Source organism: Canis lupus, chromosome 16 (genome assembly GCF_048164855.1).
Source record: "Canis lupus baileyi chromosome 16, mCanLup2.hap1, whole genome shotgun sequence".
Lineage (NCBI taxonomy): Eukaryota > Metazoa > Chordata > Mammalia > Carnivora > Canidae > Canis > Canis lupus.
In genome coordinates this window covers 17924120-17945323 of record NC_132853.1, presented here as the reverse complement: position 1 = coordinate 17945323, position 21204 = coordinate 17924120, and the positions used below count along the sequence as shown (strand labels likewise).

The window sequence follows — 21204 nt, the reverse complement described above, 5'->3', positions numbered from 1 at the left end:
AGACCCTAGAAGATAGCAGATTTTGCTCAGGGAGAGTAGAAACCCAGAGGTTAAGAAGACAACCACACCGACCCCCTTTCCTCCCTTCATTTTGTGTCAGAGCCCCTGAAACAGATCATGGATTTCACTACATTTCCTCTTGTCATGGCCATGCAGAAGGCATTTATTTTCCATGTGGCCTTAAAAACTGGATCTATTCCTTACACACACACATACACACCCTCTCTGTTTCCACTAATATCAGCCTAAGCCTAGAAAAGATCACCCCCTTTCTCTTCCTGAGAAGCTGTCCCCTCCCTTCTATCAGTGCTCCAGGGGGCTTTTATTTTTATTTTATTTTCAGCTCTCTATCAATCAAGGGGAGGGGGAGACACTTTATTTGAACCCTTAGTGAGCAACAGCAGCAACTAGCAGCTGCCAGGGCAGTGGGAACTTCATTTCCGGCACTGACGTTTATAAATGTGGCACAGAATACCAGTAGGGACTGAAATAAATCAAACAGCTTCTCCAGAGGTCCCTAGGGGCTGCTTTAGAATTTCTTTCCATTGGGGGTCATGTTCCTTCTCTTTCTTTGCAGGGGAGGGGAGGAAAATGCTGTGACTTACAATATGGACGAAGCCCCCTTCTTGCTCCTTCTTCATAAAAGCACTCACTGAGCTCAAGACCCAGGATGGTCTGGAGTGAGAGCCCTGGGTCTGTCTCTGGATGCAGACAAAGGCTTGGAACTTGAAGTCCTAGGGGGGTGGGGGGTGGAATGCTGGCTCTGTCACTTACTGGTTATCAGTTTCCTTGTCTGCAAAACGGGGTTAAAAATGTTTGCCCTGCCCACCTCACAGGACTGTCATGCAGATTGAATGAGATGTCTATAAAGTGAGTGCCCTGAAGTTTTTGATGAGCTCATGCAATGCGATGTGGGTTCTTATGGGGCAATGATCAGGATCAGCGTTGTCCAGGAAGCTTTTGGAATGGGCTCCCGGCAGACCTTCTCCAGCGCATTCCACAAACCTTGGCTGTCTCTTTTCCTTTCAGAATTCTGGACAAGGAGCATAGATAGTCTGTTCCAAACACAGCTGGACTTTTCCCAATGTGTTTTCTAAGCCTTCCTTCTTCTGACCCTCTAAATACTGAGAAAATACTGAGAAAGGTGGACAACTATGATAGGTAGAGAGATAGAGTGAGAAAGGCTGAGAGAGAGAGAGAGAGAGAGAGAGGGAGAGGGGTGGGAGTGGAGAGAGACACGGAAAGAGAGGGAGAGACAAAAAGAGGGCTGCCAAGGACGGAGGCAGGAAGAGGGGAGCATTTGGCTAATACCATGCTACTGTGAGCTTGGCGTGGATCCTTTCAAAGTTCTGTACAAAAACCCTGCTCAATGAGATGAGACCCAGGGTGGGCTCCACAATCTTGCCCCTTTTATATTTCTTACATTTCCAGATGCTGCACACCACCATTCACCTGTTTTCATGTCTTTCTGTGGATTTGGATCCCATCCAGGCCAAACCCTGGCTGTGGTTGGGAGCTTCAGTGCAGGCAGGATGCTGACGATGCCCTGAGCCCCCTCAGGACAGCAATTACCTGTACAGCATTTTCTTCTAAGCCTTTTTCTGTAACAAGATTCCACCTACCTTCACTCCCCAGAGGCAACTTGTGTTGCCAGTTTCTTGCTATACTTATAGAGAGAAAACTGATTTTCTTTAAATATTTGTTCAACACTTTATTTAAGGAGGTTAGGTACTGAAAAGAAGAAGGGTGAACAGAGGACCATGCTTCTCTATTGTTCTCAGCAACGCAGCCCTGGTGGGCAATTGCATGACCCAGTCTTTAAAACAAAAGCTGTCCATAATCAGGACCCACTTTCAGCTGAAAGCAGTTAACCTTGGAGGTCACAGCCTATACTTGCATCTTATCAAAACAGTCCTCTTTTTTTAAAGATTTTATTTATTTATTAATGAGAGACACATACAGAGAGAGGCAGAGACATAGGCAGAGGGAGAAGCAGGCTCCGTGGGGAGCCCAATGGGAACTTGATCCCAGGACCCTGGGATCACGACCTGAGCCAAAGGCAGATGATCAACCACTGAGCCACCCAGGTGCACCTAGATCTTATTTTTTTAAGTGATCTTTATCTCCAATGTTCCCAGTAATCTGATTGCAACTGAGGTTGGAACCTGGTAATGTCAGACAGAATTATTTGGACTGACCATCCCAGTAAAAACAACTAGAAGTGCTAGATAAAATATTTTTTAAAATACCTTAAAAGCTCCAAAGAGTTGATAAAATACCAAGGAACCAACAGGTCAATATGGAGGAGAAAACCAAACAAAGCACAGAAACCACTTTTCCCTGAAAAAGCATCTGTCAATTCTAGCAAATCTGAAGTTTCATTTTGATCACTTGGGATAATGTATGGGTTAGAAATCCATGCTCAATGCCTGTACATGGTGGGAAGCTTAATACAATGTCCTCCCTTCAATACACTGAGATCCCAAAGGACTCCCGCATGATCCAGAGAACCTCAGATCTGGGGGTCTCTGTTTTGATAGCTCAGGACTGGTGATGCCCCTAGTGTCTGGCAGAAGTCAGCACAATACTCTCCAGAGAAAGCCCCTTCCTATTTAGATTGTTCCTATATATGTGGAATAACATGTAATAAATTAATGTGTAATAAACAATAATTTGTTCAAGTGCAGATATTTACATGGAATAAGACATTATGTAAAGGGACAAACCATGGGGATCCCTGGGTGGCGCAGCGGTTTGGCGCCTGCCTTTGGCCCAGGGTGCGATCCTGGAGACCCGGTTTCAAATCCCACATCGGGCTCCCGGTGCATGGAGCCTGCTTCTCCCTCTGCCTGTGTCTCTGCCTCTATCTCTCTCTCTCTGTGACTATCATAAATAAATAAAAAAAATTAAAAAAAAAATAAAGGGACAAACCAGACTTTAAAGAAACCAAATACAGGGGCACTTGGGTGGCTCAGTGGTTGAGCATCTGCCTTTGGCTAAGGTTGTGATCCTAGAATCCTGGGATTGAGTCCCATATCAGGCTCCCCATGGGGATCCTGCTTCTCCCTCTGCCTATGTCTCTGTCTCTCTCTCTGTGTCTCTCATGAATAAATAAATAAAATCTTAAAAAAAAAAACCCAAATGCAAATTCTGAAAATTAAAAAATATAATAGTAATTGCAATTAAAATTATTTTTTAAAATATTTTATTTATTTATTCATGATAGACATAGAAAGAGAGAGAGAGGCAGAGACACAGGCAGAGGGAGAAGCAGGCTCCACACAGGGAGCCCGATGTGGGACTCGATCCCAGGACTCCAGGATCGTGCCCTGGGCCAAAGGCAGGCGCTAAACGGTTGAGCCACCCAGGGATCCCTTGCAATTTAAATTCAACTCATTAATTTAAAAGCAGCTGAGGGATCCCTGGGTGGCGCAGCGGTTTAGCACCTGCCTTTGGCTCAGGGCGCGATCCTGGAGACCCGAGATCGAATCCCACGTCGGGCTCCCGGTGGATGGAGCTTGCTTCTCCCTCTGCCTATGTCTCTGCCTCTCTCTCTCTCTCTCTGTGACTATCGTAAATAAATTTTAAAAAATTAAAAAAAAGTAAATAAAAGCAGCTGAGATGCAGTAGAACAGAGAATTGGCAAAGTGGAAGATAATAGTGGGAAATTACCCAGTATGAAACATGGAGAGACCAAAAGAGGAGAAGGATGGAGAAGATAGTAGATACAGTGGCTTAGAGCTTTAATATATGTTTAATTAGAATCCCAGAAAAACAGAAAAGAACAAATAGGGCAGAAGCAAATATTTGAGAAGAGAAATGGTTGAGAGCTTTCCAGGACTGATGGAAGATACTAGTCTACAGATTCAAGAAGCCAATAAATCTTAAGCATGAATGTCCTGTCTAAACCAGCAGCCAAATGAGAGAGGAGGGAGGGATACAGGAGGGAGGGTTGTCTTTCCAGCCCCAGTGGACTTAAATGTTATGTAAAATACTCAATTAGTAGAAAGAGCACTAAGCAGCAGAGCTTTGTAGCTTTGGTGCCTGAGATTCTCTGCTCCCTTAGGCTCCCCTCCCTCTTCCATTGCCTCAAGCCCTCTCCCCCAGCCAGGCCCTGGTATCCTACCACTTCTCTGCGAATACCCTCCCTCAGATCTCTCTTTCTTTCTTGGCCTCAAGGAAAGGAAGGAGGCCCAAGGAAGAAAGAGAAAAAAGAACAGAAGAATAAGAATCAGAGAGAAATCAGAGTAAGGGAGATGAGTCTTACAGGTATTATGACTCAGGAGATGGGCCAGACTGGCTTTGGGAGTCAGCCAGGAGGCAACAATTAGAAGATGGAGATTGAAGATGACTTAGGAGTTGCTATCCCAAATTCTGCTTTCCTTCAGGCTTCCCTCTATTCTCTGCCTCCATGACCCTATGTTTGGTAGCATTACGTCAGGAGGACCTGAGCTCCCATGTCCACCTATGTTCCCTAACAAGCAGCAACATCAGCAGTCAGGCTGCAGAGGTAGGAGAATGGAAGACCATATCTCCTTGAAAACTGGGGAATACCAGAGCACCAAATCCCTGGAGTTGGTCTTCCTGCATGCTACTAAAGTTTGGTTGATATTGTCACCTGTTAAGCCAGCCTGATCCATGTGAAAACCACTTGACTTTTCCTGCCCCTGGTACTCACTCCTTGCTGCAAATCTTGATTGCAGAGTGTCCTGATAGCCAGGCTATGAAGTATGGGAAAGCCATGGAAGAGTCTCTCCTACAAAGGGGGATAATATATTATTTCGGTCCCAAACACACCCTCACCTCCAAGCGGCAGAATTGGGATACCTATTCTCATCACTGTTTGATTTGCTATTTTCTCCAATGTCTGCTGAGCTTTAATGGGACCTCTCCAAAAGCCTAGTGGTGGAAATAGACCTGCTCAGATACACATAGGTGTAAAGAGACCTACTTAATGAACACCTGAGTATATCCTTGAGCACCACAGTTAGATGGGTGTGCAGATGTGCACACAGATTTGTGCAGAGCTGGGATAGAAAGACTTAAGACAAGACTGAGATTCCAGTGTTTGATTTTTGTCTGACATCTTAGCGAGGCTAAGGCAGGTGTGGCTGCTACTCTCTGAGCTTTGCAATGTTGCCCAGGGATGACAAGAAGAAAAATTCTGAAAAGTCCACCAAAAAAAAAGACAAAGACTCAGTGAACAAATCTGGGGGCAAGGCCAGAGAGGAGAAATGGTCTAAAGGAATAGTTCAGGACAGGCTCAATAACCTCATCTCGTTTGACAAAGTGACATACGACAAACTCTGTAAGGAAGTTCCCAGCTATAAGCTTGTAACTCCACCTGTTGTGTCTGAGAGACTGAAGGTTCTGGATTCCCTGGCCAGGGCAACCCTTCAGGAGCTCCTCAGTAAAGGATTTTTTTTTTTTAAGATTGTATTCATTTATTCATAAGAGATACAGAGAGAAAGGCAGAGACACAGGCAGAGGGAGAAGCAGGCTCCATGCAGGGAGCCTGACATGGGACTCAATCCAGGAACTCCAGGACCATGCCCCGAGCCAAAGGCAGATGCTCAACCACTGAGCCACTCAGGCTTCCTGGAAAATAAAACTCTTAAGTCAAGAAGAAGAAGAAGGGGGAGGAGGAGAGGGAGAAAGAGAAGAAGAAGAAGGGGATTCTAGTGTTCATCTTCAAGGAAGTTTTCCCTTAAGACAATGAAAATGTCTCCTTCCTCATTTTTACCAAATTTTCTTCTGTCCTAGTGAGGTCTGAGGTGGATGCTCCCTTCCCAAGCTACATGGTGATTTATTTTTTTTCTCAGAGGTTTCAGCCCCAATTCCCAGGACTTTCCTTATTTTCTTCCCTCACCTGGAGACTGCCTAGGAATGGAACTCTTATATCTTGAGGGAGCAGGGTTGCGGTAATATCTGCCACTTAACAAATGCAAACACAAAGACACAGCAGGAAGCAGAAGCCAGGTTCTCTGGGTGTTCTATCCCCACTACCTCCAGGCCTGAAAATGGGCACCGTCCTCAGCAGCTCACAGAGGACACTGCCAGCCTTTAATAAACCTTGCCAGGCTGGCCTGGATAAGAACCCCCGAACTCCCAACACCGGATGGCTAGAGAACTCTGTGAGTGAGGATGCCTCTGGCAGCCAGAGAAACCCAGCATACATTCAGCAAACATGTCTGGGTGCCTTCTCTGTCCCAAATGCCTTCGCCATGCAAGGAAAACTACACAGCCCTCAGGAAGAACGGGCCAGCTCCATAGGACTCATGCGGGAGCCACGAGATAAGAAACGGAAACAGCAAAGTGCTGTGCAGTGTGCTACTTCTGAGACTTAAAACAAAGACTAGGCAGTTTAAATATTTTTGTAGCCTCATAGAACATCTCTGAAAGGAGACAAATGAAAATGGTAACAGTAGTGCATGTGAGGAGAGCAAAGTGGCTGAGGACAGGGTGGGAGGGAGACATCCTTTTCGCCACGCTCTAGACTCCTTCCCCTTAAGGAGCTGGGGGTCGAGGGAGGCAGACACGCGAACTACTGCATTACCCTCTGTTCATTTTTGTCCCTGAGATGCAGAGGGCGTGAGAAGGGAGCACAGGACAGAGGATATCCAAGTTGGCTTGGGGGTGTTGGGGAGTTTGGAATCATCGCAGCGACGTCAGGACCTCTCTCCGCTCAGCCTTGCCAGGGCCTAAAGAAAGCGGTGAGAAGGGACCGGCTGCAGAGCTGCAAGAGCCAGTGGAGGTCAGAAGCAAACTGCCTCCCGTGCCAGGCTAAGGCGCTGTGGTTTTCATTGTAATAGGAAATGGGCGACTGTTACAGAGTTTTCAGTAGGGGGTGACCTGTTCCATTCACCGTTTTAGAGAGAGGACTCCGGCAGAGGCATGGAAGGATAGGTACAGAGTGGGCACGGAGGGGCCGGGAGCCCCCTTATGAGGTTACTGCGGGAATCGAGGTGAGTGAAGGCAGATGGATGACCTGGGGCAAAGGCAGCGGAAGGGGCCCGGCTGGAGGGGTGGGCGGTGGGAGGGTGAAACCGGAGACATGCACCGGGTGGACAGTGTGTGTGGAGACCACGTTCAGATCCAGCTGTGCAGCTCTCGGTTTTCTCACTCTGGCATCTTCTACACATCAGGGACCCAAAGGCCCCGGCAGCTGGCAGGATGGGTCTGGAGGGGCCACTTCCTGGTCTGCCAGCCTGCCTCCTTGCCCCAGGCTCCAGCTCCCTGGGAACAGAAGATTCCCCCTCGCCTTTCGACTCTGAGGTCTCTTTTATTTATTCCACGCCCTCTCCCGATTCGAGTCCTCATTATTTCGAGCCGTACAGCTTGCTGCTTCCCTGGCTGGGCTCGCCCGCCCCCGTCTGCGAAGTGTCAATCAAGCCATCAGATGAGCAGTTCAGCCTCACATCCTTGGCGGCTCGGCCCCAGGACACGAGCTGCAATTGCTGACACACAGCAGCGCGGTGTAGGGCTGCTGGCTTTTTCTTTAATAGTCTTCCGATCCAAAATGGGTGTTAAAATGGAATTTGAGGGGATCGCTTCTCTCTGCCTGCCCCTGTCAGGACAGCCACAAGGACGGGCAACCCTGAGAGAGAGGGGAAGCCTTCAGAAGTCTATTTCCTTTTCATTTCAAGGTTGGGCCGAGGCCAGTGTCTGCTTTCGGAGGAGCTGTTTGAAATTCTTAACAAGAAGCAGAATGCTTGAGTCTAGGAATCCAGGGCAAGCTTGTGAAGTAGGGATGGGGAAATGGAAGTGTCGTCTTATTTCTGGAGGGATATTATATTAAACAAAGGAGAGGGGGATGTAGAGCCGCTTTGTAGCTTCCCTGGAGAACGAACAATAAGAAATGGCCCAGGAGGGGCGGGTGGGGGGACAGCAGGAAGCACGGAGGTTAGAACAAAGAAAGAACTTCCCCCGGCCCTGGAACCGGTGACCAGCGGAGATCTGAGGAATCTGCTTCCCCAGGGAATTCCTCCTTCCCCTGTTACAAATTGTGAATGAAAGCAGGGTTTTGAGAGAGTATGGAAACTAATGAGCATTAAGCTCAATTACTGTGCCAAATTCTCTTTAGATCTTTGATCACACACACACACACACACATAACTCATGGTTGTGATCTGAGTGTGTCTATTTGTGTTCTGTTCTTTTTCTCAGGATGATTTCATATATATACACATTTTTATGTAGCCCACAGACCTCAGCTTGTCATTTTGAATTGCTACATAGTATTCCGTTGTGTCAACGTGCCAGAATTTGCTCAGCGATTCCCTGTGGCTGGGTTGTTTCCAGTTCTCTAGATTGTAAAAGCATGGCTATGAATGTCTTCATACAAATGTCTTTTTCTTCCCTTGGATATTTCCTGGGGGTATAGTTCCCCAAGTCAGATTTCTAGATCAGAAGGTTCACCATTCTACTGTGCCTGCACGCTGCCCAGTACTCTCCAGAAGGCCCAGACCATCTGAGTCGCCCCTTCGTTCTCTCTCCTTCCCCACAGCACTGACAACACCCAATTTTATAATTTTTATTTATTTTTGCTCATTTAATAGGCACATAATCGTACCTTGAGGTTATTTCATTCCCATTTCTTTCATTGCTAGTGAGGCTGGGCGCACTTCCATGTGAGGATTTATTACCTGTTTCCCTTGTGTATAAACTGTTCATCTTCTCTGACATCTTACCAAGACAAACCTGGGGGCTGACCTTACCTATTTCTATCAAGCCTTTGCATACTTAAATAGTACACTTTTCCCATCATGTCTACTATTTTTTAAGGGGACTGTCCAGTTGTGAGGCAGATGCTACCCCATTCATGTGGGATAGGGGTGAGGTGGAGTTGAAATGACTTCTGGATTCTAGAGTGATTTTTTTTCTAGAAGAAAAAAAAGCCAGTCATAGGTACCCCTTCTCTGGACCCCCATTTTCCTAGTAAAAGAGGGTCTGGGCCAAGAGGACAACTAGTTGCCCTCCTTTGCTGGGGGTGGCGGGGGTGGGGGGTCACTTCACTGAGGCTGGGCAGCCGCAATGGGATCATATGGATTTTCTGATCCAGTATTTTTTTCCCCACACAGTATGGCCATGAAAGAAACAGCAAACTATTTAAATCAGAATCATCAGTATGAGTTTGGACGGATCACCAGCATGGCACAGTGGTTAAGGGAACAGGATTGGAGCAGATGACCCTAGGTTCATATCTCAGTGCCTATGCTTACTAGGTGTGTGGCTTTGTAAGCTTTAATGTCTTTGGCTGTAAAGAGGCATTTCAGTTTTGGCTGCATAAAAAGTTAGCCCAAAACTTCATGGTTAAAGTAACAACTGGTTTTATTCTATCTCATGGTTTCGTCGATCAGGAATTCAGATGAGGCTTGGCTGGGTGATTCTGCTCTGTGTGGCATTAGTTGGGTCACTCAGTGGTATAGAGCTGGTGGCTGGGCTGGGCTGGAGGTCCAAGGTGGCTTCACTCTTATGTCTGGCTCTCCATGCAGTCTCAGGGCCTCCCCACATGGTCTTTCCCACAGAGTGGTTGGACCTCTAACATGGTGACTCAGATCAAGTGCTCCAGGACAAGAAGAAGCTCTCAGTGTCTTAAGGCGGGGGCCAGAAAGTGTCCCAGTGTCACTTTGCCATAGTCTTTTTTTTTTTTTTTAAGATTTTATTTATTTATTCATAGAGATGCAGAGAGAGAGAGAGAGAGAGAGAGGCAGAGTCACAGGCAGAGGGAGAAGCAGGCTCCATGCAGCGAGGATCACGCCCTGGGCTGCAGGCGGTGCTAAACCGCTGCGCCACCGGGGCTGCCCACTTTGCCATAGTCTATTGGTCATGTAGTCACAGAGCCTGTGACGGGAGGAGTGACAAAGAATTTGGGGCCATCTTTAATGTGCCCAAAGTGGAGATAAATATATGTTCTCCTAGGGCTGCAGGGATTAAATGAGGTGATGTGTACAGAGGCAGATGTACCATGAAGCTAACAAAACTTCATCCACAGTGCTCCTTAATTGGACAGTCTCTTCCTAGTCCTAGCACCTAATTTTGTATTCATAATTTTTCTTTTTCTTTTTTAAAGATTTTATTTATTTATTTATTTATTTATTTATTTATTTATTTGAGAGAGAGAGAGAGAGAGAGAGAGGGAGCGAGCATGAGCACGAGCAGGGAGAAGGGCAGAGGGAGTAGCAGACTCCTTACTGAGCAGGGAGCCTAATTCAGGGGCTCCATCCTGGGACTCTGGAATCATGACCCCAAAATGGTACAAGAACCAGGTCCTACAAATCCTAGCTCTGTCCTGAATGCATGTAGTGGTATTTTTTTAGCACACTGCCTGGCACAGAGGGCTTGCTCACATCGGGGACCCTGTGTGCCCGGGGTTGGTGCCTGGTCCCCACTCTGTGCCTCAGGAGAAGGCTCCTCTTCTCACTCTGTCCTTCCCAGTTATTCCGGATAATTTCTTCTCCTTTGTAAAAAAATGAAAGCAACACGCTGAGAATAATTTCATACTCACAAAATTGCCCTCCGGATTGTTCCCTGCATCTACCCCCTGACCTCACCATCCACCAGGGAGGTGAGCCTTACCCTGGGCGGAGTGCCAAGTTCTTAGCTTGGCCCTTAGAATCTCCAAAGGAAATCAGGCTGCAGGGAGAGAAGCCAGCAGGGGGAGGCAGCATTCCTGGTGCCCAGCTTGGTCTAGGAGGCATTGAAATTCCAAGGCCGAAGTCCCGAGACAAAGATCATAATGAGACAGGAAGGTGGCATAGGAAGGAGCCATTTGCATGACAATAATTGAGCCAAGAATAGAAAGCTAGAGGGATACAAGGGTGAGGCTGGCAGCTGAGCTGGGCTAAACTTCAGGAATCAGACTACCCTGTTCTGCTCTACAGGGGAAGTGGGGGCTGGGCACTATGCCAGGCTTTGCTGGGAGGGAGGAGTGGAGGGAAGGACACAGCTCAGGGGATTGTGGGAGTGTTGGCCAGGCTGGACTTTGCCCTACTCCTCCCCCTTCAGCCCAGAGGCTACTTTTGTTTGGTTTCTCCTTTGTGTGTGAGCTTTGTGGCTGTAAGGCTGAGTGGGCATCATGGCTGCTCAGAAAGTTCTCTGTGATGCCATTGTGATCGGGGCAGGCATCCAGGGCTGCTTCACGGCATACCACCTGGCCAAACACAGGAAGAAGGTCATCCTGCTGGAGCAGGTACTGTGTCTCCTCCACACTCCTGACTTTAGGGACTGTCCTTCTCTCCTCTTCCAGAGAGAAGTTTCCAGAGCCAGCACACTTTGGGGTGAGCCTTTTTTACCCAAAGGATACAAAAATACAGATTTGAAAAGATACATGCATTCTGGTGTTTATAGCAGCATTATCAACAGTAGCCAAACTATGGAAAGAGCCCAAGTGTCCATTGACTGATGAATGGATAAAGAAGGGGATGCCTCGGTGGCTTAGTTGGTTAAGTGTCTGTTTTTGGCTAGGCCATAATCCCAGGGTCCTGGGATCAAGCCCCACATTGGGCTCCCTGCTCAGTGGGAAGCCTGCTTCTCCCTCTCCCTCTGCCTGCAGCTCCCCCTGCTTGTGCTCTCTTGCTCTCTCTCTCTCTCTCTCTCTCTCTCTGTCAAATAAGTAAATAAAATATTTAAAAAAAAAAAGGGGGTAGAGAAGATGTGGTGTATATATATACAATGGAATATTACTCAGCCATTAAAAATGAAATCTTGCCATTGACAATAATGGGGATGCCTTGCTAGGTGTGATAAATCAGTCAGTGAAAGATAAATACCATGTAATTTCACTCATATGTGGAATTTAAGAAACAAAACAGAAGAATATATGGGAAAGGGCTAAAAAGATGGAGTCAAACCCTAAGAGACTCTTAAAGAGAGATCAAACAGAGTTGATGGAGGGAAGTGAGTGGGAGATGGGCTAAATGGGGGATGGGGATTGAGGGCACTTGTGATGAGCACTGGGTATTGTATGTGATGACTCACTAAGTTCTCCTGAAACTAATGTATTACACTATATGCTAACTAGTGACTTGAACTTGAATTTAAATAAAAATTTGAAAAAAAATGAAGGGGGCTAGATGGGAATGATCTCAAAGGTGCTTTCTAATTATGCTTCTCTATGAGACTATGGGTTAAGTGGGCTGGGCTTGCAGCAAGATGACCAAAGACTAACTAACAAAGGGACTTTGGGGTGTGAGGTAATGTTACCAAACAGGAAGCAGAGTTATTTTTTTTTAAGATTTTCTTTATTTATTCATGAGAGACACACACAGAGAGAGAGGCAGAAACAAAGGGAGAAGGAGAAGCAGGCTCCATGCAGGGAGCCTGATGTGGGACTCGATCCCAGGACCCCAGGATCACACCCTGGGCCTAAGGCAGGTGCTAACCCACTGAGCCATCCAGGCATCCCAGGAAGCAGAGTTAGTACTCCTAAAGAACTTCTATGCTGGTAGCCAAATCAGTAACTTGACCATAAAGGGAGAACTATGAAAATATTTGAAGAGGAAATGCTCCTGATTGACAACACATGCTGAGCAATTTCCTAAGGGGTGGAAGAGACAGCGCAAGGGGTAACAGCTTCAGTTGTCTCTCTTGTTTTCTGTTTCCAGTTTTTTCTACCACACTCCCGAGGAAGCTCGCATGGGCAGAGCCGGATAATCCGAAGGGCATACCTTGAAGATTTTTATACCCAGATGATGGATGAGTGCTACCAGATATGGGCCCAGCTGGAGCACGAGGCTGAAACTCAATTACACAGGTTGGCGGATGGGGGAATTCCTTGAATTGTGGGGCCCAGTGCCTGGAGGTGCTTTGAGTATGTGAGGGTACAGTGCAGTGAACATGTGAAATGCCGTGGAGGGACACAGGGCCTAGGGAAGTGCCAGACACATAGGAGCATTCTGCTCCCTGTTAGGATTGCCCCATAGGTCAGCTGGCTCCTGTCACACTCTGAGTTCTAGGACTGGGTTCAGAGCACATGTCCAAGGCCAGCAGAGAGTATATTGTGAAGACTGCTGAAAAGACACTGGGAGCTGATACCCAGAGCTGGTTCTTTATATTCATACAAATATCATAACTTTTCACACTGGGTCCTCTCCCCCAGGAGCCACCCCTATAAATCCATTCATTCTCTCTGAATGCCTCTTCCTATAGGTCTCCTCTGTAGGCCTTATTGCTCACTGGGGATCTCTGCTGTTCCCATGGCTCTCTAACCTTTAAAGCTCCTCTGTACCCCCTCACCTCCATTGACCTTTCAAACAGTCATGGGGAAGAAGGCAGACAAGCCATGGTGCATAGAGAACTTTAATCACCCACCACACGTCCCTTCCCACCTTCTCTGTGGCTCTTAACTGAACTCTCTACAAAACCACGACTCTATCCTACAGGGTGGCAGTTATTTTAATGGCCGAGAACCAAGAGGTTACTGTTCTGTTGCAAAAACACCATTAACTTAAGAACAAAGTGAAATCCATTATGCAAATACAGCTAGGACAGCTAATTACAGATTTATTCCAGAGGTAGCTAATGCACACAGCACCCAAATAAAGGAGCATGTCTTGCTGAGGGGTGGCCTGGCAAAGGGACCCTTCTCTGTCAGCCATCTGTGAATACTGCTGAGTATCTGGTACTAAGAGAAGTGCTGAGGCCTTGGAGGGCACACTTCTTCCCAGCAGATAAGGAGGTAACTAAGAGATGTTAGGAGAGTGTCTGGAATCTTTCAGAAAGGACATGATTCTGAGACAGGCTTGAACTTGACTTTGTGTCTACCTCTTACTGGCTGTATAACACTGGAAAAGTTTTTGTACCTCTCTGTGTCTCATTTTTTCCTCACAGGGCTTTGTGGGGGATTAAAGGAGACTTTTTTTTTTTTTTTAAAGAGAGGAAGAGGGACAGAAAGACAGAGAATCTTAAACAGACTCCATGCCCAGTGTGGAGCCTGATGTGGGATTCAATCTCATGGCCCTGACCTGAGCTGAAATCAAGAGTCAGATGCTTAACTGACTGAGCCACCCTAGGTGCCCCTTAAATAAGACTCTCATGAAGTACTTGGTATAGTACATAGCATCTTTGGATAAGTGGCAGTTCCTTCTACCCATTTGGGTCAGCTGTATCCTATCTCTGTTGCATAGGGAAGAAGAAGGGCAAGAGGAGACAGGTGGGAGGTAGCAGCCATGGACATCAAGGAGAATGGCTGCTGGAGCAAGGGAAAGGAACCCTTGGATAGGAGATTCTCATAATCTCACAGTCCTCATGGCAGGAGGATAGGAATTTGGAAAGGCCTTGGGACCAGGCAGGCCTGGCTCTACATGTCAGCTCTGACACATTTAGCTGTGTGGTCTGGAGCAAGCTGTTTAACCTCTGGGAGACTCAGTTTTCTTACCTATAAAGTAGGGCAATTTCAGGGGTCTGTTGTGAGGATGAGTATGTGAAGGGTTTGGAGTGGTGGTACCTGACAAGTCCATCATCATCACCATCATCACCATCATCATGTTATTTAGTGCTCATGATAAGAAACTTAGGCTGCTTTAAAAGTACCCAATATATGCTAATGCATTGAATCCACCCCACAACCTTATGAGAGGGTTGCTGAGTAGTCAGGCTCTTAACCTATTAGTGCAGATTGCGAAATCACTACACTTTTAGTCTAGAATAGGGCTTGGTGAACTTTTTCCAGAATTGGCCACATAGTATTTTCGACTTTGCAGGCCATATGGTCTCTGTTGTAACTATTCAACTCTGCCAATTACTCAACTCTGCCATTGTAGTGTGAAAGCAGCCACAGATGATATGTAAATAAATGAGCGTGGCTGTATGCCAATAAAACTTTATTCATGGATGCTGACATTTCATGCACTTTTCATGTCCTGAAATATTCTTTTGTTCTTTATCAACTATTTAAAAATGTAAAAATCATCTTGGCTTGTATGACAGACAAAAATAGGTGGTAGATCTGATCTGATTCTTGGGTCATAGTTTGCTGGCCCCCGGCTTAGAAGATACCACAGAGTGGTGACCTTGTCCATCCCCTCTGTCCAAACAAATTCATGCCTAAATCATCTCGGGTCGAAAGACTGCTAATATATATTTAAAGACAGGAAGATATCATAGTCCCTCTTAAAAGACAATTCCAAGGGCAGCCTGGGTGGCTCAGCGGTTTAGCGCCGCCTTCAGCCCAGGATGTGATCCTGGAGACCCGGGATCGAGTACCACGACAGGCTCCCTGCATGGAGCCTGCTTCTCTTCTCCTTCTGCCTATGTCTCTGCCTCTCTCTCTCAATCTGTGTCTCTCATGAATAAATAAATAATTTTAAAAATAAAGAAAATAAATTTTAAAAAATAAAAGACCATTCCGATGCTTTAATCCCCACTTATGAAAAATGAATAGTGGAGTGAATGTGCTTTGGAAAGCCTTTCAAGTTCTACAGAGTGCTAGGTGTTGCCATTATTATTATTATTAATTATTATTATTATTATCATAATCATTACCCAGTTCTTTCTTGTGGCTAATCTGATTCACTCGAGCACACTATTTGATTCTTTTACTTAGGGATACAGAATAGATACTTCCCATTGCCATTCTTTTTGCTTTGGCTCTTAATTCTGATTTTCTACATGCGTTATCATCTTTGTGGTTCTCATTCTCCTAGGTTCTTCTGGGAGAACCAGCGCAACATCATCATGTAACTGATAGATCCGAATGTATGTACTTAATGCTATTCGATGGTGATAAAAAAACAACAAAAAAACAACAACCAAACAAACATCTTCAGGAGTTGGTAGTGAAGGTGGTTGTCCAATTCTTTTCCTCCTGTTCCGCTTCTTCCTGTGACAGTGGCATACTAAACATGGGTGGGCTCCGGATATTTGCATACATTCTGGGTACAGACAATGACACATGTCAGATCACAAGGTCTGAATCTTTTGTGATGCATACAGCTGGGATGCTGATACCACCAGCAAATCCCAGCTCTGTGGCTCACCTCTTGCTTGCCCTCCCTTCTCCCTTTGAGTCCTAATATCTAGCTCCTGACCCAGGCTGCCCCTGCTTAGCTGACAATATCAGACAAGATCACAGCCGTAGGCAGTACAGCTGCTGGCAGAACCTGGTGGCCCCCTCTGCAGCTGCTGCTTCCTGTGTCTCTGTGAAGTGTCTGGCTTGTCAGCCACATCCCCTCCCTGGAGCAGTCTTTGTTAACCAATTCCACCTCGGCCCACTGAGCGGAAGATGAAAGCCAAGAGCTCCTCCAAAACCAACAAAGACAGCGGCCATGGCTGAGTCCCTTCCCCAAGGTGCTCCACTGGCACTTTTCACCCTGGGAAGGGAAAGAGGGAGCCCGGGCTGGCAGGTGGCTGACCAAGGAGGGCTATCTGTCCCTCCCAGTTCCTCCCTGCTCCATCGGGCCGGTGGCCTCCTGTCCTGCTTTAGTAACAGATGGAAGGCCCTGATCACCAGCTCCTTACATCAGGTCTGAGGCTTTAGTTGGCTAGAGGAGTCAACAAGGCCCTCAGGAGGATTCTTCGATTACCTCTTCCTGGTGCTGGAGCCAACTCGGGTTGTGGGGAAGTCACAGTTCCTACCCCATGCTCTGCACTCAGCTGGTCGTATGCTGGGAGCTGGGAGCTGGGAGCTGGGAGCCACACTTTCCAGGGTCCCCTGACAATCCAGCCTCACTTTAAGATGCTTTCTTTCTAGGCCAGCCCTGAGCCGGCATTTCCTGGACATTTTTTTTTTTCTCCCTTGCGATGGCCTTGTCTCTTCTCATTCCTCTCCTCTCCAAACTTTGTCACTAGGGTCTGAGCAGGAAAAGAGCAGAGGGAGGCCCAGAGCACAGGGGTGAGAAATTGATGCAGAACGAGTGGTCTGTTTATTGGGATCTAGGAAAAGCCATTAAGAAAATAAGCACTTAAATGATTTTCAATCTGCCCATGGAAGTCATCTATCTTCATCCTGGGTGGAAAAGGCCCATTTTCTGATCCCGGTTTTGACTGACTGATTTCCAATTCTGTAAGCATTTCCCACAGGAGCCTCTCACCTATCTCCCATAATGACAGACCTTCGCATTTGCAGGCAGTGTTTTACATTTATTTCCGATTTGCTCATAATGGTCAAAAATCTCTCTCCAATCGGAGGCATTTCTCCAGCAGTGCACGGTTTCCCTCAGGCCAAATAGCTCAGCTGTGATCCACGGAAAATGAGAATTTCCCAAACGCATCTTCGGACGAGGGGAGGGTCCACCATCACAAATTCAGATGGAAAATTTCCCACTGTTAGATCAATATCTGGGCTAAGAAATAAATTCCACAGGGGCAGAGAGCTGGAGCAAAATGATTACAATTGGCACAATTACATTCACCGGCAGAATCAGCTCACTGATTGCTCCTAGGGATGGGAGCTCCCGCTTCATCCACCACGGGATGGCTTGGGAATTAGAATATCACTCAGCATTTCATAATTTGACAGATTTGCCTGTTGTCTTGGCATGGGTTTTGTTTTCCCCATACAGTACATTCCTGTAAGAAGAGTTCTTACTTCAAGGAAGGAAGGGAGAAAGGGTGGAAAGGAAGTAGCTAAATCTCAGGGTGTATGGGACACTGCGGTTGGGATACAGCAGGCAGGGGTTGGAAAATGCTGCTTTGCAATTGCTGAGCCAGGGGTCTGACATTATAACCGCTGAGGTGAGAGGTAAGCCAGGTCTTTCCCAGAATTGTACCCAGCCCACATCGGCAAACGAGGGCTCTAGGACATATACTTGCATGACTTCTTAATTATCCTCTTGACCAAGAAGTCTATTGGGCAAGTTTTCATTACCTGAGAACCAAACGAAGCCCTTTTTGGGGCCACGGGAAAGGGGCCCTGCTGGCTAATGGGGATGCTACAGCATCCTTCCTCTGCTGAGCTTTGAGGAGGCAGAGGCGCTCATCCTCGCTCACCAGTGCTGAATGCTGGGTAGGCGGGGGCCATGGCAAATGGATTGGGCATGCTTCGCAGCTCTGTGTACTGACACCGGCCCTGGGGCCTGCTGTGTCCCTACCCCCTCCCAATCTTCTCTTTAATCCCCCCAACCAGATAATGTGGGATTTGGAAGCATGTAATATCCATGAGACTCCATTATAGGCTATTACGAGCTTTATACACAGTACCTGGGGGATGTACCAGGCTGGTGCTGGTCACTGCAGCTGCTGAAAGGGAGAGGGACTGTAGCAATGGTCCCAGGGCCAAAGTGACCCTTCCATTGTTTAGATCCATTCCCATCAAAAGGGAGCTCTGATGTCTTGTGACAGAGAGACGGAAAGTATTAAAGAGAAACAACTTTTACTCCCCTGGAGAGTAAGAAGCATAAAGGGAAGTATAGGGAGAAATAGAACCACAGAATCACTGAATTAATTGCCGGAACCCCAAGAAACCATCTATTGGTGTTTCTGTGTGAGGGTGCTCTCAGCATTTGGGTGGGATCTTCTGGAGCATTGCAGGTTCAGCATCCCCGGGCCCTGCCCACTAAACACGAGAGGGGCAACCCCCAGGCATTGTGGCAACTAAAAAAAAAAATGGCCCATGCCATGTCCATAAGCCCCGGGGTCGGGGCGATACCACCCTGGTGTGGCACCACCAATATATTGTCCAGCAGGCTTGCATTACAGAGGAATCTGGGGTCTGGAGTGGTGTGCAACCAGGGCAAGGTCACAAAGGGTCTGCCAGGACTGGACCCAGAGCCAGGTCTCCCCATTTAGGATCCTTTCCATAAAATGGGCAGCCTCTGAGGAGGAACCAGAGAGATGCACAGCAAGGGACAAAACATTATATGTGAAGAAAAGGAACAAAGGAAAAGAAACAGCAGGGCCATAGAGTAGGAAGGGAGAGGATAAAGAATGGAGATCAGGATAGTGAAGGGGTCAGGGGATGGAGGAAGAGGAAGAGACACTTACCACTTTCTAGATGTGGGAATAAGAGGATTTCTGATAACTGCCCTCAAGGCGGGGATGGATCCCAAGAGGAGAGAGGGACAAGTAAACCAATAGTGAGAGCCAAGGGCAGACTTAGGAATGGGCTGGCAGCCAGCTTAGTAATACTGAGTGTGACCCTGATGACAGTACTGAGATGACTTTACAGTTTTTTTTAACCTTTTTTTTTTTAAGATTTATTTATTTATCTGAGACAGAGAGAATGCATGTGGGCATTGGAGCCCCAGTTGGGCTCGATCAGGACCCATGAGATCATGACCTGGCCTAAACCAACAGTTAGACACCCAACCGACTGAGCCATCCAGGCACCCTAATTTTTTTTTTAAATCTTTTTAAGTAGGCTCTATGCCCACCCAGTGTGGGGCTTGAACTCATGACCCTGAGATCAAGAGTCACATGCTCTACTGACTCAGCCAGCCAGGCGCCCCTGACTTGATCAGTGTTTTTTTTTTTTTAAGATTTTATTTATTTATTCATGAGAGACACACACACACACAGAGAGAGAGGCAGAGATACAGGCAGAAGGAGAAGCAGGCTCCATGCTGGAAGACCAACGCGGGACTCGATCCCTGGTCTCCAGGATCACACCCTGGGCTGCAGGGGGCGCTGCCCTTGATCAGTTTTTTGAACATGAGGCTGGGACCCTCCTTCCCTCCTTGATGGGATCTTTGCTGAAGAATGAGAGAGAATGGCCCAGGGCCCTGACTCATACCATCATCCATGTGCCTTTCTTTTCTTGCTTTTTCTTTTTTTACAGGCAGACTGGGCTACTGATGCTGGGAATGAAGGAGAATTCAGAATTAAAAACAATCCAGGCTACTTTGTCTAGACACAGGGTGGAACATCAGTATTTTTCAGCTGAGGAACTGAAGCAACGTTTCCCCAATGTTCAGTTGGCCAGGGGAGAAGTGGGGCTCTTGGAAAAGTCTGGAGGAGTTCTCTATGCAGACAGGGCCCTCAGAGCCCTCCAGGTAGTATGCATAGCCCTTGGGGACAATGCAGCTTCTGTTGTGGTTCCAATATGCTGTCCCCAGCCTCCCTGGCTGGAAGGGAGCCATTGCCCTGCTGGCTTTATTCTTGATCTCGTTGATATGGGACGGGAGGTCTGGAGTCTGTGCTCTCTTTTCTGCCCTAAGTGAAAGACTCTGTTCACCAGGGTGAACCGTATAGCTATATAACTAATTTGCTCTTCCCTGCCATTGCCCTTCCAGGATGCAATTCGACGTCTTGGAGGCCAAGTCCATGATGGAGAGAAGGTGATGGAGATAAAACCAGGGCTGCCAGTCATTGTGAAAAGTACCTCCAGGAGCTACCAAGCCAAGAGCTTGATCATCACAGTAGGTCCTTGGACCAACCGGCTCCTCCGTCCCCTGGGGATCGAGCTGCCTCTCCAGGTCAGGCGGGCTGAAAGCCTCAGAGTTGATGTTTAAGAGAAGAAACCTGGGAGTCAGATGGACTTGAGTTTGAGTCTCAGATCTGCCACTTGCTAGTGGACGAACTTGGGCAAATGAGTTCACTTCATGAGCCTCAGTTTTATAACATGTAAAATGGGGACAGGGCTGTTGGAGTATTAAATTATATAATAAACATAAAGCCCTCAGGAACTGGCTTGGTTGGTAGTAATGCCTCACATCTGAGGCCTTATTAACTGCTGGAGAGAGAGAGAGAGAGAGAGAGAGAGAGAGAGAGGGAAGTAGGCCTGGGTGCAGTATGGGAGACTAAGACTGAGGGAAGAGACAGAGATGCAGAAATTTTTGTGCCTCGTATCAAAATAGAACAGATTGATGATGAGAGAATTGGGTGAAACAAGGATGGACAAGTTAAGGGGGGGATCCAGGCTTGTATTTAAGAGCTACAGGACCTCTGGAGAGGCTGTTCTTGCTGTCTGTAGTTTCCTGGCTTTCCCCCTTCATCTCTCACTTCTCTTCCTCCTTTAAGACTCTGCGGATCAATGTGTGTTACTGGCCAGAGAAGGTTCCTGGAAGCTATGGCGTGTCCCAGGCCTTTCCCTGCTTCCTGGTCCTGGACCTCAGCCTGACTCCCCACCACATCTATGGGCTGCCCTCCGGAGAGTATCCTGGGTTGATGAAGGTGAACAGAAAGGCCCAGAGAGGGTTGGTAGGGCACCCCTCCCTTGCAGATTTGGGGCAATGCTCTAACTTCCCTTTCAACAGATTCCCCAGATCCCCCCAGGGAGCAGCAGGAGCAGGAGAATACTTCTCTATTCACCATTTGCAATGCATGACC

At 47.2% G+C, this 21204-nt stretch overlaps 1 protein-coding gene across 7 annotated transcripts in view; it reads left to right on the top strand.

Annotated features, from left to right (window-relative positions):
- Window positions 1-21204, top strand: part of PIPOX (pipecolic acid and sarcosine oxidase) — a 95901-nt gene that overhangs the window by 73163 nt on the left and 1534 nt on the right. For 3 of the 7 annotated variants that reach the window (XM_072779278.1, XM_072779277.1, XM_072779276.1), the window contains exons 3-6: window positions 12606-12754; window positions 19715-19928; window positions 20169-20351; window positions 20896-21048. In XM_072779278.1, the coding sequence (XP_072635379.1) occupies window positions 12690-12754; window positions 19715-19928; window positions 20169-20351; window positions 20896-21048 (615 nt within the window). In that variant the 5' untranslated portion in view covers window positions 12606-12689. Of the gene's footprint in view, window positions 1-10990; window positions 11192-12605; window positions 12755-19714; window positions 19929-20168; window positions 20352-20895; window positions 21049-21204 lie in introns of those variants that run through there. The other 4 variants (XM_072779275.1, XM_072779271.1, XM_072779272.1 and 1 more) reach the window with 3 other exon arrangements.